Source organism: Salmo trutta, chromosome 15 (assembly GCF_901001165.1).
Source record: "Salmo trutta chromosome 15, fSalTru1.1, whole genome shotgun sequence".
Classification (NCBI taxonomy): Eukaryota; Metazoa; Chordata; class Actinopteri; order Salmoniformes; family Salmonidae; genus Salmo; species Salmo trutta.
In genome coordinates this window covers 59201682-59227975 of record NC_042971.1, presented here as the reverse complement: position 1 = coordinate 59227975, position 26294 = coordinate 59201682, and the positions used below count along the sequence as shown (strand labels likewise).

Here is a 26294-nt window from a genome sequence, read left to right as displayed (position 1 = left end):
GACCACCATTCATATGCATGTAAAAAAATAGCCCTCAGTGACAAATCATCTCAAAAGAGGGGGGGTACATTTTCTTTTGTAAAAATGTATATTTCAAATTCCTTTCATGTTATTCAAAATTAGCATTGCACCATGTATATCAATATTTACATCTAAATTATAACATACCTCACTGTTCAAATTACATTTTTTTATAGTGTTATTAAAACCGGAAGAATCGGCACCTGCGTTCAGAATGGATTCTTCCACTATTCTGCAAGCCTACCCTGAATGAGTCATCCAGCTCGTCTCTTATTGGATAAGACCATTCCATCCCGAGGGACTGCCTTCCTTGCAGAGAGAGAGAGATAGAAAGGCCTTGCTCCATTCACAGAAACATTGGTATGCGAGCCTAGCTGTTTCATTCACATAAAGACTAAATAATATTTGCCTTCATCGTTCTGATACTTCTATTGTCTTCTTTCTCTTGTCCTCTCTGATTTAAGAGAAGCTTCTTTTATCTCTCCTTCCTTTTTTGTTTGCTTTTGTTTCTGAGGAGAAAGCAAACGTGCTTTCCTTTTTTTCTGTATTTGCCAGGCAGGAAGGCGAGAGAGAGAGAGAGCGAGAGAGCGAGAGAGAGAGACAGATAGACAGAGAGAGAGAGAGAGAGATGTTGGGAGGGACTGCAGTGCAGTGCGAAATCTGCAGCAGCAGGATGAGAGAGAGCGGAAGCTTATGAATGACTGTCAGTCTTCTTAGTTGTGTCGCTCCTGTGGACATTTTACATGAATGGTTTTTGGCTTCATGTAGAAAGACTGCTGATCTAGACTGCTGCTCTACTGATGCCTTGCCTTGCTGTTTGGATGAGCCTGTCTTCTTGTGTTTCTGTTCTGCGCTGAGTCAGTGTTATCTGTTTAATTTGAAAACGTGTTTTTATTCTGTTTATGAATTATTCACTGGGATAATTCAGGACAGGCAGGTTGTTATCAGAGAGGTGAAGTATCATTCCACTGATCCTTTGTCTCAGAATGTAAATAGAATAGTGATAATGCAAATTATACAGAGGAAGGAAAATATCTATTCTACATTGTTCAACATTTTTTGAATGATAGATTATCATGAAGTGTACTGATGCGTTTAAATACATAGATGTGTTATCTAGATGTATTTTAATACAAGATTAGGGTCTATTTTTGCGTTTGTTTAAAATATTTGTATTAATCTCATGCATGTGTCATCATCATGGTAGAATATAATATTTACCTTTATGATGTTATAGAAGATATGTATTGATGTCCTTGTCCGTGTCATTGCATTTGTTTTGCACGCTCCAACGAGACAGTGTGTTAATGTAACATTCAACTTATACATTTTGTTGCAAATACAGATACAAGTAAGATTGTCCTCTTCTTCTGAAGTACTGTAGACATGGAATAGATTCATTGCCAGCGGCATGCCTATCACTCACATGAATGTTATTTTTCCTTGTTTCCTATTTATTTGTCATCACCTGTCATCAGTAGGCTATATTCAGCATCAATTACTTAGATTTTTCCCTTTCACAGGAACATAACCTCTTTTAATCCCAGTCTGTAGAGGAGTTTGTTTTAACCAGATAATGAGGGAAGGGAGTATGAAGGGAGACAAGTTGATAATCATTTATTATCTTTTATCGTCAGGATATATTTTTGTCTTTGCGATTCTCTTTCCCCTTTTCCCACAACCAACCGTACCACAGAATAAAATAGAAAAGCATTCCTGCGGTGAAGAGGAAATATCCGTCTGGGAAATTTGAGAACTGATTGGTTCTAGTGTGCTGTAAGTGGGAGGATTTTTTTTTTTGTAACAGGAAGTGATTTTCAGTGTTCAGTGAGCCTTTTGTTGAGAAGGTCTCTGTTCAGATCTGTGAGTCATGCTTCTGCTTTGAGCCGGTAGGCAACAGTGAGAGGAGAGCAGCAGCGCTATATAACTATATCCTCCTCTACCACGTCCATCTCTCTCTCTGCATTCTGGAAGCTTCTGGAACCTTTTTTTCACCTTTCCTCCATGTTCTATTTCCATGGATTGTGTTCTTCTTTTCTGTTTATTTTCTACCAACGGATTGGATCATCGCGGCGTTGGATTTTCCTAACAGCAACCTCAGCCTCAGCATCAATAACAGCAGTAGCAGCAGCACTAACCCAGCTCTCTAACTTCCTCAGCAGCAGAGAAAATTCTAGTCAACCATCGTACAGGGCCTGCTGGGGTTACTATAAGGCATTTGCTATGTTTAAGGAGAGAAGGATAATTTACTTGGCGGCGTTACATCTGCCGGTGCGTTTGTAAGGCAGAGGAGGGGGGAATGCTTCACCGTACCAAATACAACAGATTCAGGAATGAGTCGGTGACGTCCGTCGATGATCTACACGGCCTCACCATGAACCCCAAGGTCTCGGCAGCCCCTGCGTCCTCCGCCGAGCCCCCGTACACCCCTCCTGCAGCGCCATCCGAGGGCGGCGTCAACCACCACCACCACCCCGCTGCCGACCCCTCAGACGATGGAGCCACCACCCTGTGCACCCTCATCAACAAGGTGTCCAACCTGAAATTCACCAACTCAGGCTCCAGCCTGCTGGGTATCAAGAGCCTCCCCTCCCACGTCAAGGACCTGACCCTCTCCAAGCTGCAAGGTGCTGGAGGCTCTGGTGGGGGCTCCGGTGGTGGATCAAGCGGTGGCTCCAGCTGCATTGGTAGCGGCTCCGGCTCCAGTGTGTCGTTGGCAGCCTCCGTTGGCGGTAACGGCTCCTCCTGTGGCTCAGCCTCCAGCATCTCCCACCACCACCACCACCCTCCCTGCTCCCACTCCCACTCCTCCCAGCAAGAGCCAGGCACCATGAGCAACGCAGGGGGAAAGAAGGGCAGCAGGTTGGGGCTGGAAGAGAGGGAGGCTGGGCAGAGACAGGGACATGGAGGGGAGGACTGGGGACCTAGTGGAGGAGGAGGAGGTGGAGGAGGTGGAGGAGGAGGAGGTCACAGTGGACTGGTGAATAAACCCTGTTCCAGAGGATGGCTGCATTCCAGTGAGAAGATCTCTGGACCCGGAGTGACGTACATTGTAAAGGTTGGTGTTGATTCTTGGTTTTCCTCTCTCTCTCTTCTCTCTCTCTCTCCCTTCATCCGTCCATTTTTTTTCCTTTTTCTCTCTCCTCTCCCCCATTCTCTCTTTTCCCTCAATGACTGAAAAGAAGAAAATGTACGGTAGCCTAACCGCCAGATCGTGATCATCATCTTGCCCTAGTGTGGGCGTAGATAGAAACAGCAGGGATTATTGTGAAGAGAAAGACCAGCAAATAATCATTGAATAATTCAGACAAACAGAGAAGGTCATCATTGATAAAATCAGAGAAAACACTTTGATGCCATAACAAAAGGCCATCTAGCATTCCTCCACCGTCCGAATGCTTTTATGTTTATCGATGTGTTTATGCTTTTATGTTTATGATCGTCTTCATCCTTTCATTTTTATATTTTCCTTTCCTCCTTTTATGCCTTTATATGTTTTGCCGCAGGTTAGGTTACAACATGTTTGCCTGTACTGTATATGTACTGAATATGTACTGTATATGTACTGTACTGTATATGTATTGTATATGTATATGTACTGTATATGTACTGTACTGTATATGTATTGTACAGTTGAAGTCAGAAGTTTACATACACTTAGGTTGGAGTCATTAAAACTTGTTTTTCAACCATTCCTCAAATTTCTTGTTAACAAACTATAGTTTTGGCAAGTTGGTTAGGACATCTACTTTGTGCATGACACAAGTAATTGTTCCAACAATTGTTTACAGACAGATTATTTCCCATATAATTCACTATCACAATTCCAGTGAGTCAGAAGTTTACATACACTAAGTTGACTGTACCTTTAAACAGCTTGGAAAATTCTAGAAAATGATGTCATGGCTTTAGAAGCTTCTGATAGGCTAATTGACATAATTGGAGTCAATTGGAGGTGTACCTGTCAATTTATTTCAAGGCCTTCCTTCAAACTCATCGCCTCTTTGCTTGACATCATGGGGGAAAAAAAATCAGCCAAGACCTCCACAAGTCTGGTTCATCCTTGGGAGCAAATTCCAAGTGCCTGAAGGTACCACGGTCATCTGTACAAACAATAGTATGCAAGTATAAACACCATGGGACCACGCAGCCGTCATATCGCTGAGGAAGGAGATGCGTTCTGTCTCTTAGAGATGAACGTACTTTGATGCGAAAAGTGCAAATTAATCCCAGAACAACAGAAAGGACCTTGTGAGATGCTGGAGGAAACAGGTACAAAAGTATCTATATCCACAGTAAAACGAGTCCTATATCGACATAACCTGAAAGGCCGCTCAGCAAGGAAGAAGCCACTGCTCCAAACCTCCATAAAAAAGCCAGACTACAGTTTGCAACTGCACATGGGGACAAAGATTGTACTTTTTGGAGAAATGTCCTCTGGTCTGATGAAACAAAAATAGAAGTGCTTGGCCATAATGACCATCGTTATGTTTGGAGGAAAAAGGGGGAGGCTTGCAAGCCGAAGAACACCATCCCAACCGTGAAGCACGTGGGTGGCAGCATCATGTTGTGGTGGTGCTTTGCTGCAGGAGGGACTGGTGCAATTCACAAAATAGATGGCATCATGAGGCAGGAAAATTATGTGGCTATATTGAAGCAACATCTCAAGACATCAGTCAGGAAGTTAAAGCTTGGTTGCAAATGGGTCTTCCAAATGGACAATGACCCCAAGCATACTTCCAAAGTTGTGGCAAAATGGCTTAAGGACAACAAAGTCAAGGTATTGGAGTGGCCATCACAAAGCCCTGACCTCAATCCTATAGAACATTTGTGGCAGATCTGAAAAAGCGTGTGCGAGCAAGGAGGCCTACAAACCTGACTCAGTTACACCAGCTCTGTCAGGAGGAATGGGCCAAAATTCACCCAATTTATTGTGTGAATTTGACCCAAGTTTATCAATTTAAAGGCAATTCTACCAAATACTAATTGAGTGTATGTAAACTTCTGACCCACTGGGAATGTGATGAAAGAAATAAAAGCTGAAATAAATAATTCTCTCTACTATTATTTTGACATTTCACGTTCTTAAAATAAATTGGTGATCCTAACTGACCTAAGACGGAATTTTTACTAGGATTAGTCAGGAATTGTGAAAAACTGAGTTTAAATATATTTGGCTAAGGTGTATGTAAACTTCCGACTTCAACTGTATATGTATATGTACTGCACTGTATATGTACTGTATTGTATATGTACTGTATATGTACTGTATATGTACTGTATTGTACTGTGTATGTACTGTGCTGTGTATGTACTGTACTGTACATGTACATGTACTGTATATGTACTGTACTGTATATGTGGAGACTGAATACTGCTGTGGCTCTAGCTAGTGATACAAGGAAGAGAATCAGACAGGCAGCAAAATGCTTGTCCTCACCTACTGTTCTCAGACCATATCAGTGTACCTGCACAAGTGTATTCAGTCACCAAGAATTTACACCGTTTAGGCAATACAGATTTGCACAAAGTTTAACCAAATGTAGGCTATCGTTGTTGTAAGTAACAGATTATGAAAATGAATGGAGGAAATATGAATGAAGAGGACCTGTACAAGGTGTGGTTGGAACAACTAAAACCCACAACAGAATCTGCAGATTCTTTCCAATACAATAATTAGCAATGCTGATCCCCGGGAGCCTATATAGCACTTTATCCTGTACATTGAATGAATACATATGTTTGAATTTATTTAGAGAAATGCAGCATAACAGTTTGTCAGGTGAAAGAACACGAAGCATGTATGATCAGAGTTTCATAGAGTCTGACATATCTGAATCAGGCATGTTTATGTCCAATGACACATTTCCTGTCTGGGTGTTAGTCCATTAACAAATAGGCAGCAGTGGGGTTAGAGTGAGTTAGTTTGACCGACACACACAGCCAGTTGAATCAATACATTGAAAGTGTCCACAGAGGGGAAAGGGGAAATAGGTCTCTCTCATCTCCCCCATGCACTTTCCCCCCCCCGGTCTTAATGCGTTCCAAATGGAACCCTATTCCCTATATAGTGCACTACTTTTGACCGGAGCCCTAGCACTATGTAGGGGATAGGGTGCAATTTGGGATGCTGTGCCTGTTTATTGAGTTATTGGTGCTATTCTGCTCTTGGGCCTTTTAATGAATGTCATGTGGTTGTGGTTACACACCATGCTCCATTAGGTTAACAGAGCAGTGGCTAGACATAGTCGTGTTGCCGTGGTGAACATTCTAGACACGGAAGTCTATTTTAACGCTACACTAGTAGATCATTTGCTCATGTCTGTTGATGGTGTGTTCTATTATGATGCTATATGGTGTCTTTCATGTGTATTGTCACTGACACGTAGGCTATGCTAACCGTGTTCTGGACACAACGAGGAAATATTTATTGTGATATACGGGTACACTCTGTGTGACCAGTTTAGTTTGGTTGATAATGTGTAATAACAATGAAAAATATATATTGTATTAGAAATTGCACTTTGAATTCAGTTTACGAGCAACTGAACCCAGTAATCCTTTAACACGCTGTTCTTCATACTTCTCGGTAACCATAGCAATCCTCCTTGTGTCTCTCCCTGGCCAAGTTAGTGTTTGATTCTTGACTAAAGGTGTAGCTACATATTAAATGCAATTTCCGTAGCTTACAACACAGTGAATAGGCTATTCATATAAAGCTACAGGTGTGGTCTAGTGAGGATAGCCAGTAGGTTAGCCATGTAGGTTGGGCTATAATATACCAGATATGCCTTGATTGGTAAATAGTGTGGGACGTTGAATTTTTGTTATTCTTGCTAAAATGTTCTGATTACATTTGCTACTGTGTCTCTGGTGAGTTCAATAGTTGCTTGGTATTACAGTCTTTCTCTTTCTGTTGATACTTTGCCTACAACATGCAATGATGGTTCAGTGTCAGATTAGATTAAAATAGGATTTAGCTCTCTGCACCTGCCTTTGTTTCTGTTATGTATAATAAATGCGGTAATTTGATAAACAGTGATGCGTACATTGGAAATGCACTGTATAAAATGGGGCCTTTGGTTGAAATATTGTAGGCCCATTGCATTGTGAGCTATATTTATAACTATTTATATGTCCTGGCTAGCAATATATTATTTAGACTATATTTTAGAGTTCTCCCCTCTCCACTCATCTCTCTCTCCACTCATCTCTCTCTCTCCACTCATCTCTCTCTCTCCACTCATCTCTCTCTCTCTCCACTCATCTCGCTCTCTCTCCACTCATCTCTCTCTCTCTCTCCACTCATCTCTCTCTCACCACTCATCTCTCTCTCTCTCCACTCATCTCTCTCTCTCTCTCTCTCTCTCTCTCTCTCTCCACTCATCTCTCTCTCTCTCCACTCATCTCTCTCTCTCTCTCTCTCCACTCATCTCTCTCTCTCTCCACTCATCTCTCTCTCTCCACTCATCTCTCTCTCTCCACTCATCTCTCTCTCTCTCCACTCATCTCTCTCTCTCTCTCCACTCATCTCTCTCTCTCTCTCTCTCTCTCTCTCCACTCATCTCTCTCTCTCTCTACTCATCTCTCTCTCTCTCTCTCTCCACTCATCTCTCTCTCTCTCCACTCATCTCTCTCTCTCTCTCCACTCATCTCTCTCTCTCTCCACTCATCTCTCTCTCTCTCCACTCATCTCTCTCTCTCCACTCATCTCTCTCTCTCTCCCTCATCTCTCTCCTCTCACTCTCTCTCTCTCCACTCATCTCTCTCTCTCTCCACTCATTCTCTCCTCTCTCCACTCATCTCTCTCTCTCCACTCTCTCCTCTCTCTCTCTCCACTCACTCTCTCTCTCTCTCTCCACTCATCCTCTCTCTCTCTCCACTCATCTCTCTCTCTCTCCACTCATCTCTCTCTCTCCACTCATCTCTCTCTCTCCACTCATTTCTCTCTCTCTCTCTCCACTCATCTCTCTCTCTCCACTCATCTCTCTCTCTCCACTCATCTCTCTCTCTCCACTCATCTCTCTCTCCCCTCCACTCCCCTCTCTCTCTCTCTCTCCACTCATCTCTCTCTCTCTCCACTCATCTCTCTCTCCACTCATCTCTCTCTCTCTCCACTCATCTCTCTCTCTCTCTCCACTCATCTCTTTCTCTCTCCACTCATATCTCTCTCTCCACTCATCTCTCTCTCTCCACTCATCTCTCTCTCCACTCATCTCTCTCTCCACTCATCTCTCTCTCCACTCATCTCTCTCTCTCCACTCAGCTCTCTCTCTCTCTCTCATCTCTCTCTCTCTCTCTCTCTCTCTCTCTCTCTCTCTCTCTCTCTCTCTCTCTCTCTCCACTCATCTCTCTCGCTCTCTCTCTCCACTCATCTCTATCTCCACTCATCTCTCTCTCTCTCTCCACTCATCTCTCTCTCTCCACTCATCTCTCTCTCTCCACTCATCTCTCTCTCTCCACTCATCTCTCTCTCTCTCCACTCATCTCTCTCTCTCTCCACTCATCTCTCTCTCTCTCCACTCATCTCTCTCTCTCTCCACTCATCTCTCTCTCTCTCCACTCATCTCTCTCTCCACTCATCTCTCTCTCGCCACTCATCTCTCTCTCTCCACTGCCTGAAGCAAGTTGGACTTTGTTCCCTTTCATTCTCTCCATGATTCAAAAAACATGGTTTGTAATTTACCGGCATTGTTATTTACCGGCAAAACATGGCATCTAAACAGTATAGCAACACTGCAGGTCCCGTAGCCTTTAACCACCCCTTCACGACCCTCTACTGTTGATTTACCTTCCGCCACCTTTATATGGTCCTGCATTGTGGTTACAAAACCTCACACATTGATAGACACCTCACTTGATCAACTGTGGGTACTCACTTTGGGTACTGTGAAAGTAAAAACATGTACTTTCAGTGCAAATCGATAAATAAAGTTCTGTTTCTATTCTATTCTATTCCAGCTCTAAATATCATATTTTCTGTGCACGTAATATATCCATAGCATTCTGTCTCACCTTTGACCAAAAGGCTACAGAGGTTAACCAACCAGCCAGGAAACACACTGCACTGTGCATGATTATTATTAAGTGTTTTCATTAATTTCCTCCTTTTGCCCTGTTTTGTTTAGAGCCACTACTTTATGAGTCTGTCTGAGTGAAGATGAGGAGAGAAACTCCATCTCGCTCTTTTTTTATTCTAGGGACAAAATGTTCCCTGCCAGTGGCATTAGCCAGCTAGAAGAGAGGAGGGTATGTGGGTGGATGTTATACTGCATGGGATTGGAAGACAATTACATTCATTGGATCATACTGCACTAACAGGTGTCTCTCCGTGAGAGGAAATTAGTCCCCTGGATAGTGTAGGTCACTGTGCTTACATACACTAACCTTCCCTGGCCTGCTCTTATAGCTCAGACAGACACTAACCTGGCCTGGCCTGCTGCTATGGCTCAGACAGACAATAACCTGGCCTACTCTTATAGCTCAGACAGACACTAACCTGGCCTGCTGCTATAGCTCAGACAGACACTATCCTGGCCTGGCCTGCTGCTATAGCTCAGACAGACACCAACCTGACCTGCTGCTATGGCTCAGACAGACACTATCCTGGCCTGCTCCTATAGCTCAGACAGACACTAACCTCACTGGCCTGCTGCTATAGTTCAGACAGACACTAACCTGACCTAATGCTATAGCTCAGACAGATACTAACCTGGCCTGCTGCTATAGCTCAGACAGACACCAACCTGGCCTGCTGCTATAGCTCAGACAGACTCTAACCTGCCTTGGCCTGCTGCTATAGCTCAGACAGACACCAACCTGCCCAGGCCTGCTGCTATAGCTCAGACAGACACTATCCTGGCCTGCTGCTATAGCTCAGAGACACACTAACCTGTCCTGGCCTGCTGCTATAGCTCAGACAGACAATAAACTGGCCTGCTGCTATAGCTCAGACAGACACTTACCTGGCCTGCTGCTATAGCGCAGACAGACACTAACCTGGCCTGGCCCGCTGCTGTAGCTCAGACAGACACTAACCTGCCCAGGCCTGCTGCGATAGCTCAGACAGACACCAACCTGCCCTATCCTGCTGCTATAGCTCAGACAGACACCAACCTGTCCTGGCCTGCTGCTATAGCTCAGACAGACACTAACCTTCCCTGCTGCTATAGCTCAGACAGACACTAACCTGGCCTGCTGCTATAGCTCAGACAGACACCAACCTGTCCTGTCCTGTAGCTATAGCTCAAACAGACACTAACTTGGCCTGCTGCTATAGCTCAGACAGACACTATCCTGGCCTGCTGCTATAGCTCAGACAGACACTAACCTACCCTGTCCTGCAGCTATGGCTCAGACAGGTACTAACCTGGCATGCTGATATAGCTCAGACAGACACTATCCTGGCCTGCTGCTATAGCTCAGACAGACACTAACCTACCCTGTCCTGCAGCTATGGCTCAGACAGGCACTTACCTGGCCTGCTGCTATAGCGCAGAAAGAAACTAACCTTGCCTGCTGCTTTAGCTCAGACAGACACCAACCTGCCCTGTCCTGCAGGTATAGCTCAGACAGACACTAACCTTCCCTGGCCTGCTGCTATAGCTCAGACAGACACTAACCTTTCCTGCTGCTATAGCTCAGACAGACACTAACATTCCCTGGCCTGCTTTTTATTGCTCAGGCAGACACTAACCTTCCCTGGCCTGCTGCTATAGCTCAGACAGACACTAACCTGGCCTGGACTGCTCCTGTAGCTCAGACAGACACTATCCTGGCCTCCTGTTATAGCTCAGACAGACACTAATCTGGCCTGCTCCTATAGCTCAGACAGACACTTACCGGCCTGCTGCTATAGCTCAGACAGGCACTAACCTGGCCTGGCCTGCTGCTATAGCTCAGACAGACACTAACCTTCCCTGGCCTGCTGCTATAGCTCAGACAGACACTAACCTTTCCTGCTGCTATAGCTCAGACAGACACTAACATTCCCTGGCCTGCTTTTTATTGCTCAGGCAGACACTAACCTTCCCTGGCCTGCTGCTATAGCTCAGACAGACACTAACCTGGCCTGGACTGCTCCTGTAGCTCAGACAGACACTATCCTGGCCTGCTGCTATAGCTCAGACAGACACTAATCTGGCCTGCTTCTATAGCTCAGACAGACAATAACCTGGCCTGCAGCTATAGCTCAGACAGACACTAACCTGCCCAGGCCTGCTGCTATGGCTCAGACAGACACTAACCTTCCCTGGCCTGCTGCTATAGCTCAGATAGACACCAACCTGGCCTGCTGCTTTAGCTCAGACAGACACCAACCTGCCCTGCTCCTGTAGCTCAGACAGACACCAACCTGCCCTGCTCCTGTAGCTCAGACAGACACTAACCTGGCCTGCTGCTATAGCTCAGACAGACACTAACCTTCCCTGGCCTGCTTTTTATTGCTCAGGCAGACACTAACCTGGCCTGCAGCTTTAGCTCAGACAGACACTAACCTGGCATGCTTTTATAGCTTAGACAGACACTAACCTGGCCTACTGCTATAGCTCAGACAGACACTAACCTGCCCTGCTGCTATAGCTCAGACAGACATCAACCTGTCCTGGCCTGCTGCTATAGTTCAGACAGACAATAAACGGGCCTGCTGCTATAGAGCAGACAGACACTAACCTGGCCTGCAGCTTTAGGTCAGACAGACACCAACCTGCCCTGTCCTGCAGGTATAGCTCAAACAGACACTATCCTGGCCTGCTGTTATAGCTCAGACAGACACTAACCTGCCCAGGCCTGCTGCTATAGCTCAGACAGACACTAACCTTCCCTGGCCTGCTGCTATAGCTCAGACAGATACCAACCTGGCCTGCTGCTTTAGCTCAGACAGACACCAACCTGCCCTGCTCCTGTAGCTCAGACAGACACTAACCTGGCCTGCTGCTATAGCTCAGACAGACACTAACCTGCCTTGGCTTACTCTTACCGCTCAGACAGACACTAACCTGGCCTGCTGCTATAGCTCAGACAGACACTAACCTGGCCTGCTGCTATAGCTCAGACAGACACTAACCTGGCCTGCTGCTATAGCTCAGACAGACACTAACCTGGCCTGCTGCTATAGCTCAGATAGACACTAACTTGGCCCTGGCCTCCTGTTATAGCTCAGACAGACACTAACCTACCCTGGCCTGCTGCTATAGCTCAGACAGACACTAACCTGGCCTGTTGCTTTAGCTCAGACAGAAACCCACCTTCCCAGGCCTGCTGCTATAGCTCAGACAGACACCAACCTGGCCTGCTGCTTTAGCTCAAACAGACACTAACCTGGCCTGCTGCTATAGCTCAGACAGACACCAACCTGGCCTGCTGCTTTAGCTCAGACAGACACTAACCTGGCCTGCTCCTATAGCTCAGACAGACACCAACCTGCCCAGGCCTGCTGCTATAGCTCAGACAGACACCAACCTGGCCTGCTGCTTTAGCTCAGACAGACACCAACCTGCTCTGCTCCTGTAGCTCAGACAGACACTAACCTGGCCTGCTTCTAAAGCTCAGACAGACACCAACCTGCCCAGGCCTGCTGCTATAGCTCAGACAGACACCAACGTGCCCTGTCCTGCTCCTGTAGCTCAGACAGACACTATCCTGGCCTGCTGCTCTAGCGCAGACAGACACTAACCTGGCCTGCAGCTTTAGGTCAGACAGACACCAACCTGCCCTGTCCTGCAGGTATAGCTCAAACAGACACTATCCTGGCCTGCTGCTATAGCTCAGACAGACACTAACCTTCCCTGGCCTGCTGCTATAGCTCAGACAGACACTAACTTGGCCCTGGCCTGCTGTTATAGCTCAGACAGACACTAACCTGGCCTGGCCTGCTGCTGTAGCTCAGACAGACACTAACCTGCCCAGGCCTGCTGCGATAGCTCAGACAGACACCAACCTGCCCTGTCCTGCTGCTATAGCTCAGACAGACACCAACCTGTCCTGGCCTGCTGCTATAGCTCAGACAGACAATAAACTGGCCTGCTGCTATAGCTCAGACAGGCACTAACCTGGCCTGCTGCTATAGCTCAGACAGACACCAACCTGCCCTGTCCTGCTCCTATAGCTCAGACAGACACTATCCTGGCCTGCTGCTATAGCTCAGACAGACACTAACCTTCCCTGCTGCTATAGCTCAGACAGACACTAACCTGCCCTGCTGCTATAGCTCAGACAGACACCAACCTGTCCTGTCCTGTAGCTATAGCTCAAACAGACACTAACTTGGCCTGCTGCTATAGCTCAGACAGACACTATCCTGGCCTGCTGCTATAGCTCAGACAGACACTAACCTACCCTGTCCTGCAGCTATGGCTCAGACAGGCACTAACCTGGCCTGCTGCTATAGCTCAGACAGACACTATCCTGGCCTGCTGCTATAGCTCAGACAGACACTAACCTACCCTGTCCTGCAGCTATGGCTCAGACAGGCACTTACCTGGCCTGCTGCTATAGCGCAGAAAGAAACTAACCTTGCCTGCTGCTTTAGCTCAGACAGACACCAACCTGCCCTGTCCTGCAGGTATAGCTCAAACAGACACTATCCTGGCCTCCTGTTATAGCTCAGACAGACACTAATCTGGCCTGCTCCTATAGCTCAGACAGACACTTACCGGCCTGCTGCTATAGCTCAGACAGACACTAACCTGGCCGGCTGCTATAGCTCAGACAGATACCAACCTGCCCTTTCCTGCAGCTATAGCTCAGACAGACACTAACCTGGCCTGCAGCTTTAGGTCAGAGAGACACCAACCTGCCCTGTCCTGCAGGTATAGCTCAAACAGACACTATCCTGGCCTGCTGCTATAGCTCAGACAGACACGAACCTTCCATGTCCTGCTGCTGTAGCTCAGACAGACACTAACCTGCCCTGTCCTGCTGCTATAGCTCAGACAGACACTAACCTGCCCTGCTGCTATAGCTCAGACAGACACCAACCTGCCCTGTCCTGCTCCTATAGCTCAGACAGACACTAACCTGGCCTGTTGCTATAGCTCAGACAGACACTAACCTGCCCGGGCCTGCTGCTATAGCTCAGGCAGACAATAACCTGGCCTGCTGTTATAGCTCAGATTGACACTATACTGGCCTGCTGCTATAGCTCAGACAGACAATAACCTGGCCTGCTGCTATAGCTCAGACAGACACTAACCTGGCCTGTGGCTATAGCTCAGGCAGACACTAACCTGGCCTGGCCTGCTCCTATAGCTCCGACAGACACTAACCTTCCCTGGCCTGCTGCTGTAGCCCAGACAGACACTAACCTGCCCTGTCCTGCTGCTATAGCTCAGACAGACAATAACCTGGCCTGCTGTTATAGCTCAGATTGACACTATACTGGCCTGCTGCTATAGCTCAGAGACACTAACCTGGCCTGTTGCTATAGCTCAGAGACACAAACCTGGCCTGTTGCTATAGCTCAAACAGACACTAACCTGGCCTGCTGCTATAGCTCAGAGACACAAACCTGGCCTGCTGTTATTGCTCAGACAGACACTAATCTGGCCTGCTCCTATAGCTCAGACAGACACTAACCTGGCCGGCTGCTATAGCTCAGACAGATACCAACCTGCCCTGTCCTGCAGGTATAGCTCAAACAGACACTATCCTGGCCTGCTGCTATAGCTCAGACAGACACCAACCTCCCCTGGCCTGCTGCTGTAGCCCAGACAGACACTAACCTGCCCTGTCCTGCTGCTATAGCTCAGACAGACACCAACCTGGCCTGCTGCTATAGCTCAGACAGACACTAACCTGGCCTGTTGCTATAGCTCAGACAGACACTAACCTGCCCGGGCCTGCTGCTATAGCTCAGACAGACAATAACCTGGCCTGCTGTTATAGCTCAGATTGACACTATACTGGCCTGCTGCTATAGCTCAGACAGACACTAACCTACCCTGGCCTGCTGCTATAGCTCAGACAGACAATAACCTGGCCTGCTGCTATAGCTCAGACAGACACCAACCTGGCCTGTTGCTATAGCTCAGACAGACAATAACCTGGCCTGCTGCTATAGCTCAGACAGACAATAACCTGGCCTGCTGCTATAGCTCAAACAGACACTAACCTGGCCTGCTGCTATAGCTCAGAGACACAAACCTGGCCTGCTGTTATTGCTCAGACAGACACTAACCTGGCCGGCTGCTATAGCTCAGAGAGATACCAACCTGCCCTGTCCTGCAGGTATAGCTCAAACAGACACTATCCTGGCCTGCTGCTATAGCTCAGAGAGACACCAACCTCCCCTGGCCTGCTGCTGTAGCCCAGGCAGACACTAACCTGCCCTGTCCTGCTGCTATAGCTCAGACAGACACCAACCTGGCCTGCTGCTATAGCTCAGACAGACACTAACCTTCCCTGACCTGCTGCTATAGCTCAAACAGACACTAACCTGGCCTGCTGTTTTTGCTCAGACAGACACTAATCTGGCCTGCTTCTATAGCTCAGAAAGACACTAATCTGGCCTGCTTCTATAGCTCAGACAGACACTAACCTGGCCTGGACTGCTGCTGTAGCTCAGACAGACACCAACCTGTCCTGGCCTGCAGCTATAGCTCAGACAGACACTAATCTGGCCTGCTTCTATAGCTCAGACAGACACTTACCTGGCCTGCTGCTATTGCGCAGACAGACACTAACCTGCCCTGTCCTGCTGGTATAGCTCAGACAGACACTAACCGGCCTGCTGCTATAGCTCAGACAGACACTAACCTTCCCTGGCCTGCTGCTGTAGCTCAGACAGACACTAACCTGCCCTGTCCTGCTGCTATAGCTCAGACAGACACTATCCGGACCTGCTGCTATAGCTCAGACAGACACTAACCTTCCCTGGCCTGCTTTTTATTGCTCGGACAGACACTAACCTTCCCTGGCCTGCTGCTATAGCTCAGACAGACACTAACCTTTACTGGCCTGCTGCTATAGCTCAGACAGACACTAGCCTGGCCTGTTGCTATTGCTCAGACAGACACTAACCTGGCCTGCTGTTATTGCTCAGACAGACACAAATCTGGCCTGCTTCTATAGCTCAGACAGACACTAACCTGGCCTGCTGTTATTGCTCAGACAGACACTAACCTGGCCTGCTGCTATAGCTCAGACAGACAATAACCTGGCCTGCTGCTATAGCTCAGACAGACACTTTCCTTCCCTGGCCTGCTGCTATAGCTCAGAGACACTAACCTGGCCTGTTGCTATAGCTCAGAGACACAAACCTGGCCTGTTGCTATAGCTCAAACAGACACTAACCTGGCCTGCTGCTATAGCTCAGAGACACAAACCTGGCCTGCTGTTATTGCTCAGACAGACACTAATCTGGCCTGCTCCTATAGCTCAGACAGACACTAACCTGGCCGGCTGCTATAGCTCAGACAGATACCAACCTGCCCTGTCCTGCAGGTATAGCTCAAACAGACACTATCCTGGCCTGCTGCTATAGCTCAGACAGACACCAACCTCCCCTGGCCTGCTGCTGTAGCCCAGACAGACACTAACCTGCCCTGTCCTGCTGCTATAGCTCAGACAGACACCAACCTGGCCTGCTGCTATAGCTCAGACAGACACTAACCTGGCCTGTTGCTATAGCTCAGACAGACACTAACCTGCCCGGGCCTGCTGCTATAGCTCAGACAGACAATAACCTGGCCTGCTGTTATAGCTCAGATTGACACTATACTGGCCTGCTGCTATAGCTCAGACAGACACTAACCTACCCTGGCCTGCTGCTATAGCTCAGACAGACAATAACCTGGCCTGCTGCTATAGCTCAGACAGACACCAACCTGGCCTGCTGCTATAGCTCAGACAGACAATAACCTGGCCTGCTGCTATAGCTCAGACAGACAATAACCTGGCCTGCTGCTATAGCTCAAACAGACACTAACCTGGCCTGCTGCTATAGCTCAGAGACACAAACCTGGCCTGCTGTTATTGCTCAGACAGACACTAACCTGGCCGGCTGCTATAGCTCAGAGAGATACCAACCTGCCCTGTCCTGCAGGTATAGCTCAAACAGACACTATCCTGGCCTGCTGCTATAGCTCAGAGAGACACCAACCTCCCCTGGCCTGCTGCTGTAGCCCAGGCAGACACTAACCTACCCTGTCCTGCTGCTATAGCTCAGACAGACACCAACCTGGCCTGCTGCTATAGCTCAGACAGACACTAACCTTCCCTGACCTGCTGCTATAGCTCAAACAGACACTAACCTGGCCTGCTGTTTTTGCTCAGACAGACACTAATCTGGCCTGCTTCTATAGCTCAGAAAGACACTAATCTGGCCTGCTTCTATAGCTCAGACAGACACTAACCTGGCCTGGACTGCTGCTGTAGCTCAGACAGACACCAACCTGTCCTGGCCTGCAGCTATAGCTCAGACAGACACTAATCTGGCCTGCTTCTATAGCTCAGACAGACACTTACCTGGCCTGCTGCTATTGCGCAGACAGACACTAACCTGCCCTGTCCTGCTGGTATAGCTCAGACAGACACTAACCGGCCTGCTGCTATAGCTCAGACAGACACTAACCTTCCCTGGCCTGCTGCTGTAGCTCAGACAGACACTAACCTGCCCTGTCCTGCTGCTATAGCTCAGACAGACACTAACCGGCCTGCTGCTATAGCTCAGACAGACACCAACCTGCCCAGGCCTGCTGCTATAGCTCAGACAGACACCAACCTGCCCTGTCCTGCTCCTATAGCTCAGACAGACACTATCCGGGCCTGCTGCTATAGCTCAGACAGACACTAACCTTCCCTGGCCTGCTTTTTATTGCTCGGACAGACACTAACCTTCCCTGGCCTGCTGCTATAGCTCAGACAGACACTAACCTTTACTGGCCTGCTGCTATAGCTCAGACAGACACTAGCCTGGCCTGTTGCTATTGCTCAGACAGACACTAACCTGGCCTGCTGTTATTGCTCAGACAGACACAAATCTGGCCTGCTTCTATAGCTCAGACAGACACTAACCTGGCCTGCTGTTATTGCTCAGACAGACACTAACCTGGCCTGCTGCTATAGCTCAGACAGACAATAACCTGGCCTGCTGCTATAGCTCAGACAGACACTTTCCTTCCCTGGCCTGCTGCTATAGCTCAGACAGACACTCACCTACCCTGGCCTGCTGCTATAGCTCAGACAGACACTCACCTTCCCTGGCCTGCTGCTATAGCTCAGGCTGACACTAACCTGATCTGGCCTGCTGCTAAAGCTCAGACGGACACTAACCTGCCTGCTGCTTTACCTCAGCAGATAGTAACCTGGCCTGCTGCTTTATCTCAGACAGACACTAATCTGGCCTGCTGCTATTTCTCAAAGAGACACTAACCTGGCCTGCTGCTATAGCTAAGACAGACACTAACCTGCACTGGCCTGCTGCTACAGCTCAAACAGACACAAACCTGGCCTCTCCTGTTGCTAAAGCTCAGACAGACACTAACCTGACCTGCTGTTATAGCTCAGACAGACACTAATCTGGCCTGCTGCTATAGCTCAGACAGACACTAACCTTACCTGGCCTGCTGCTATAGCTCAGACAGACACTAACCTGATCAGGCCTGCTGCTACAGCTCAGACAGACACTAACCTCACTGGCCTGCTGCTATAGTTCAGACAGACACTAACCTGACCTAATGCTATAGCTCAGACAGACACTAACCCTCCCTGGCCTACTGCTATAGCTCAGACAGACACTAACCTTCCCTGGCCTGCTGCTATAGCTCAGACAGACACTAACCTTCCCTGGCCTGCTGCTATCATTCAGACAGACACTAACCTTCCCTGGCCTGTTGCTATAGCTTAGACAGACACTAACCTGGCCTGCTGCTATAGCTCAGACAGACACTAACCTTCCCTGGCCTGCTGCTATAGCTCAGACAGACACTAACCTGGCCTGCTGCTATAGCTCAGACAGACACTAACCTTACCTGGCCTGCTGCTATAGCTCAGACAGACACTAACCTGATCAGGCCTGCTGCTACAGCTCAGACAGACACTAACCTCACTGGCCTGCTGCTATAGTTCAGACAGACACTAACCTGACCTAATGCTATAGCTCAGACAGACACTAACCCTCCCTGGCCTACTGCTATAGCTCAGACAGACACTAACCTTCCCTGGCCTGCTGCTATAGCTCAGACAGACACTAACCTTCCCTGGCCTGCTGCTATCATTCAGACAGACACTAACCTTCGCTGGCCTGTTGCTATAGCTTAGACAGACACTAACCTGGCCTGCTGCTATAGCTCAGACAGACACTAACCTTCCCTGGCCTGCTGCTATAGCTCAGACAGACACTAACCTGGCCTGCTGCTTTATCTCAGACAGACACTAACCTGCCCTAGCTTGCTCTTATATCTCAGACAGACAATAACCTGGCCTGCTGCTGTAGCTCAGATAGACACTAATTTGGCCTGCTGCTATAGCTCAGACAGACACAAACCTGGCCTGCTGCTATAGCTCAGACAGACACTAACCTGCGCTGGCCTGCTGCTATAGCTCAGACAGACACTAACCCAGCCTGCTGCTTTACCTCAGACAGATAATAACCTGCCCTGGCCTGTTGCTTTAGCTCAGACAGACACTAACCTGGGCTGCTGCTACAGCTCAAACAGACTTTAACCTGGACTCGCCTGCTGCTATAGCTCAGACAGACACTATCCTGACCTCGCCTGCTGCTATAGCTCAGAAAGTGTCACGCCCTGACCTTAGAGATGTTTTTTTCCCTCTATTTTGGTTTTGTCGGGGTGTGATGTGGGGTGGGCAATCTAGTTTTTCTTTTTCTCTGTTTTAGCTGAGTGTGGTTTCCAATTAGAGGCAGCTGTCCATCGTTGTCTCTGATTGGGAACCATACTTTTTTTCCCCCTCCTTGAGTTGTGGGATCTTGTTTTTGTGCAGCTGCCTTTGAGCAGCCCCAGAGCGTCACGGTTCTTTCTGTTTTACCTGTTTATTGTTTTGTTTGGTTTTTCTTCAATAAAGTATGTGGAATTACCGGCACGCTGCGCCTTGGCTTATATATGACAGGGAGTTCGAAGATAGCGAACGTGACAGAAGATCCCACCACAAGAAAGCCAAGCAGTGTGCGCTTACTGGGAAGACGAGCTTTACCGGGGAGAACCAACATCAAGGGAAGCACGAGAGGAATCCCCCCCCAAAAAATTTTGCACACGGGGAGTTTGGCAAAGTCAGGGTGGAGACCTGAGCCAACTCCCCGTGCTTACCGTGGGGAGCGAGTGACGAGGCAAGCACTGTGTTATGTGGTGATGCGCACTGTGTCGCCAGTGCGCACTCACAGGCCGGTGCAATCTGTGTCTGCGCCCTGCAGTGGTCGAGCGGGGTTGAGCATCCAACAAAGACGGGTTGCGCCAGCCATACGCTCCAGACCTCCAGTGCGCCTCCACGGCCCAGTATATCCTGCGCCAGTTCTGCGCACTGTGTCGCCAGTGCGCCTGCACAGCCCAGTTCGTCCTGTGCCAGCGCTCTGCCTTTGCCGGGCTAAAGCAAACATCCAGTCAGGACGGGTTGTGCCAGCCCTGAGCTCCAGACCTCCAGTGCGCCTCCCCGGCCCAGTATACCCTGTGCCAGCTCTGCGCACCCGGTCTCCAGTGCGTCTCCCCAGTCCGGTGAGACCTGTTCCAGCTCCACGAAAGAAGCCTCCAGTGATGATCTATGGTCCGAAGCCTCCAGTGATGATCCATGGTCCGAAGCCTCCAGTGATGATCCATGGCACGAAGCCTCCAGTGATGATCCATGGCACGAAGCCTCCAGTGATGATCCATGGCACGAAGCCTCCAGTGATGATCCATGGCCCGGAGCCTGTAGTGATGATCCATGGCACGAAGCCTCCAGTGATAATCCATGCTCCGGAGCCTCCAGTGATGATCCATGGTCCGAAGCCTCCAGTGATGATCCAAGGCACGAAGCCTGTAGTGATGATCCAAGGCACGAAGCCTCCAGTGCTGATCCATGGCAAGAAGCCTCCAGTGATGATCCATGGCGCGGAACCAGTAGCGATGATCCATGGCACAGAGCCTACAGCGAAGTCCCCCGGTCCGGAGTCCCCAGCGACGTCCCCCGGTCCGGAGCCCCCAGCAGCGGTCGACGGTTCGGAGTCTTCAGTGGCGGTCGGTGGTTCGGAGTCTTCAGTGGCGGTCGGTGGTTCAGAGCCTCCGGCGATGATCCACGGTCTGGTTCCTCCGGCAACACAGAAGCGGGGGGATCAGCGGGCGGAGTGGGGGCTACGCCCCGAACCAGAGCCGCCGCCAAGAATAGATTACCACCCGGACCCTCCCCTATAGGTTCAGGTTTGCGGCCGGGAGTCCGCACCTTTGGGGGGGGGTACTGTCACGCCCTGACCTTAGAGATGTTTATTTTCGTCTAGTTTGGTTAGGTCAGGGTGTGATGTGGGGTGGGCAATCTAGTTTTTCTATTTCTTTGTTTTGGCTGAGTGTGGTTTCCAATCAGAGGCAGCTGTCCATCGTTGTCTCTGATTGGCAACCACACTTAGAATTACCGGCACGCTGCGCCTTGGCTTATATATGACAGGGAGTTCGAAGATAGGGAACGTGACAGAAAGACACTAACCAGTCCAGGCCTGATGCTACAGCTCAGATAGACACTAACCTGGCCTGCTGCTATAGCTCAGACAGACACTAACCTGCCTTGGCCTGCTGCTATAGCTCAGATAGACACTAACCTGGCCTGCTGTTATTGCTCAGACAGACACAAATCTGGCCTGCTTCTATAGCTCAGACAGACACTAACCTGGCCTGCTGCTATAGCTCAGACAGACACCAACCTGCCCTGGCCTGCAGCTATAGCTCAGACAGACACTAACCTGACCAGGACTGCTCCTGTTGCTCAGACAGACACTAACCTGGCCTGCTGCTATAGCTCAGACAGACAATAACCTGGCCTGCTGCTATAGCTCAGACAGACACTAACCTGGCCTGCTGCTATAGCTCAGACAGACAATAACCTGGCCTGCTGCTATAGCTCAGACAGACACTAACCTACCCTGGCCTGCTGCTATAGCTCAGATAGACACTAACCTGCCCTGGCCTGCTGCTATAGCTCAGACAGGCACTTTCCCTCCCTGGCCTGCTGCTATAGCTCAGACTTACACTAACCTGGCCTAATGCTATATCTCAGACAGACACTAACCTGATCTGGCCTGCTGCTAAAGCTCAGATGGACACTAACCTGCCTGCTGCTTTACCTCAGACAGATAGTAACCTGGCCTGCTGCTTTATCTCAGACAGACACTAATCTGGCCTGTTGCTATTTCTCAAAGAGACACTAACCTGGCCTGCTGCTACAGCTCAAACAGACACAAATCTGGCCTGCTTCTATAGCTCAGACAGACACTAACCTGGCCTGCTGCTATAGCTCAGACAGACACTATCCTTCCCTGGCCTGCTGCTATAGCTCAGACAGACACTATCCTTCACTGGCCTGCTGCTATAGCTCAGACAGACACTAACCTGACCTGCTGTTATAGCTCAGACAGACACTAACCTTCCCTGGCCTGCTGCTATAGCTCAGACAGACACTAACCTGGCCTGCTGCTATACAGATAGACACTAACCTGGCCTGCTGCTATAGCTCAGACAGACACTAACCTGGCCTGCTGCTATAGCTCAGATAGACACTAACCTGGCCTGCTGCTATAGCTCAGACAGACACTAACCTTTTACATTTTACATTACATTTTACATTTTAGTCATTTAGCAGACGCTCTTATCCAGAGCGACTTACAGTAGTGAATGCATACATTTCATACATTGCAATGCCAGCATGATGTGTGCAACGCCAGGGTGGTGGGTTCGATTCCCACGGGGGGCCAGTACAAAAAAAATAAAAATAAAAAAAAATAAAATGCATGAAATGAAATGTATGCATTCACTACTGTAAGTTGCCCAGGATAAGAGCGTCTGCTAAATGACTAAAATGTAAAATGTACATACACTAATCTTCCCTGGCCTGCTGCTATTGCTCAGACAGATACTAACCTTACCTGGCCTGCTGCTATAGCTCAGACAGACACTAACCTGGCCTGCTGCTATAGCTCAGACAGACACTAACCTGCGCTGGCCTGCTGCTATAGCTCAGACAGACACTAACCTGCCCTGGCCTGCTGCTATAGCTCAGACAGACACTAATCTGGCCTGCTGCTATAGCTCAGACAGACACTAACCTTCCCTGGCCTGCTGCTATAGCTCAGACAGACACTAATCTGGCCTGCTGCTATAGCTCAGACAGACACTAACCAGGCCTGCTGCTATTGCTCAGACAGACACTAACCTGCCCTGGCCTGCTGCTATAGCTCAGACAGACACTAACCTGGCCTGCTGCTATACTGTAGCTCTGCTGTTGTAGCTGGTGCTGGATTCACAACTAGTCTGAGACTGGAGTTCTGATCTAGGATTCGTTTTTCCTTTTAGATTATATGGAATGAGAAATGGATGTATGGTGAAGTGTTTCAAAATAATCGTGTGGATCTAGGTTCAGGGCCCAGATTCCCCAAACACTTCTTACGCAAAAACCTTAAGAAGGTTCTTAAGAATAAAAATAAGGACTACATAAGATGGTTCTTATGCAATTCCTCAACAAGTGCAATTCCTCAACAATATCTTAAGATTTAATGATTTTCTTACGAACTTCTCAAATATCTTCTCACAAATATTTCATAAGATGTTTGTTGCTAGGCAACCGTTTTAGCTTCCTCTCTAGCTAGCAATGGAAATCATGTTAGCATATTTTTGTTCTAAAACATGTTATTGAGTTTAAAATGAATCAATACTGATACTTTCAGATGAAGTTTGTGAGTGAATTAAACATGTCCAATTGCTTTCATGAGCTTTTTTCTCACTGCCCTGAGTTTAAGACAAAAGTTTTACTATCTTGGAATTAACATTTCCAATAACTTTATTTTCAAGAATCTAATTTCTTCTTAACTTTTTGCTTAAGGAGAAACATAAGAAATAGTGCAATAACATTTTCAATAACCTTTTTGAGGAATAGCAACTTTGCTTATCTTTCTTCATAAGTCTATAGTTAAGGAAAAAATGGCAGTTAAGAAGACATTTCTTCTTAAGAAGGTTTTGTGAATCTGGGCCCAGGTCTCCCCTGTCCACATAATCTGATTCATTATGATCTAAAAGGCTAAACTGATCCTAGATCAGCACTCCTACTCTGAGACGCTTTTGTGAATATTTATTTATGAACCTTTATTTAAACAGGGAGTCACATTGAGATAAAACTATTTTTTCAAGAGAGCCCTGTATACGTTTACAAATAAAACCCAGTACATAAATAAACCACAACAGACCTACATAACCAATACAAATAAAACACACTATAATTAAACACACTATAATTAAACACACTATAATAAAACACAACAGACCTACATAACCAATACAAATAAAACACACTATAATAAAACACACTATAATTAAACACACTATAATAAAACACACTGTAATAAAACACAACAGACCTACATAACCAATACAAATAAAACACACTATAATAAAACACACTATAATAAAACACACTGTAATAAAACACACTATAATAAAACACACTATAATAAAACACAACAGACCTACATAACCAATACAAATAAAACACACTATAATAAAACACACTATAATTAAACACACTATAATAAAACACACTATAATAAAACACAACAGACCTACATGACCAATACAAATAAAACACACTATAATTAAACACACTATAATTAAACACATAATACACATCATTAAACATGTTTAAGAAAAGCAATCGCATTCTGTAACATAAAAGTCTCCAATCAATAATGTTAAATGCCTGAAAGGCACCAGAATATCAAACTGCAAGGAATGCTGTTTATTGTTCCACACATAAGGGAGAAAGATTTTCCCAAATCTGTGGAGTCCACAGGGATCTCCAGAGTTATCCAACCCTGAGAACGAGTTTGGTCATTTCTACGTCTAAAATTAATCAATTAAGTCATGTATAGAGGAAGTTTCTGCAAGACTACTGTGTAAATACATAAGAGAGTGCAGCTCTCTTCTTACAGACAGAGAGGTCCAGTGGTGATTTTAGCATGTAAATCTTGGGTTGTATGCCAGAAAAGACACAACACAACACTAAACAATATATTAATTGCACTATAATGGTGACAAATGGTGCCCACAAACTGTTAGGGCCTACATAAAGCTGTACCAACAGCAGAGTCCCAACAGCAGTACCAACACCTTACCACTGCTACACATGGCTATCAGCGGAGCCTTGTCTGGCAGCGAAACAGTTCATTCAGCCTCATTTACTGCCTTTAAAAACAACATAGCTGATATGGCTGACTTGCTTAAACAAATGTGGTTTCTACTGACAATTGAGATGTACAAACTATGGCATAAGGGGACGACAAGCGGATAAGAGGCAATCCGTAATTTCAATTAAGACATTAATGAGCGAGCTAGGACGGACGTAGTGAATATAACTATTTGTTCAACACTTTTGAAATGTAGTCATGGCCAAAATTTTTGGGAATGACACAAATATTAATTTTCACAAAGTCTGCTGCCTCAGTTTGTATGATGGCAATTTACATATACTCCAGAATGTTATGAAGAGTGATCAGATGAATTGCAATTAATTTCAAAGTCCCTCTTTTCCATGCAAATTAACTGAATCCCCCAAAAACATTTCCACTGCATTTCAGCCCTGCTACAAAAGGACCAGCTGACATCTTGTCAGTGATTCTCTCGTTAACACAGGTGTGAGTGTTGACGAGGACAAAGGCTGGAGATCACGCTTGCTGACTGAGTTCGAATAACAGACTGGAAGCTTCAAATGGAGGGTGGTGCTTGGAATCATTGTTCTCCCTCTGTCAAACATGGTTACCTGCAAGGAAACATGTGCCGTCATCATTGCTTTGCACAAAAAGGGCTTCACAGGCAAGGATATTGCTGCCAGTAAGATTGCACCTAAATCAACCATTTATCAGATCATCAAAAACTTCAAGGAGAGCGGTTCAATTGTTGTGAAGAAGGCTTCAGGGCGCCCAAGAAAGTCCAGCAAGCGCCAGGACCGTCTCCTAAAGTTGATTCAGCTGCGGGATCTGGGCACCACCAGTACAGAGCTTGCTCAGGAATGGAAGCAGGCAGGTGTGAGTGAATCTGCATGCACACTGAGGCGAAGACTTTTGGAGGATGGCCTGGTGTCAAGAAGGGCAGCAA

General features: G+C 47.4%; 1 protein-coding gene across 1 annotated transcript in view; it reads left to right on the top strand.

The window, feature by feature from the left end:
* The first annotated feature begins 548 nt into the window (after positions 1 to 548).
* shc3 (SHC (Src homology 2 domain containing) transforming protein 3) overlaps positions 549 to 26294 on the top strand; it is a 49979-nt gene continuing 24233 nt past the window's right edge. The window contains exon 1 of the mRNA XM_029692343.1: positions 549 to 3079. Within this exon, the coding sequence (XP_029548203.1) occupies positions 2321 to 3079 (759 nt within the window). The 5' untranslated portion in view covers positions 549 to 2320. The remainder of the gene's footprint in view (positions 3080 to 26294) is intronic.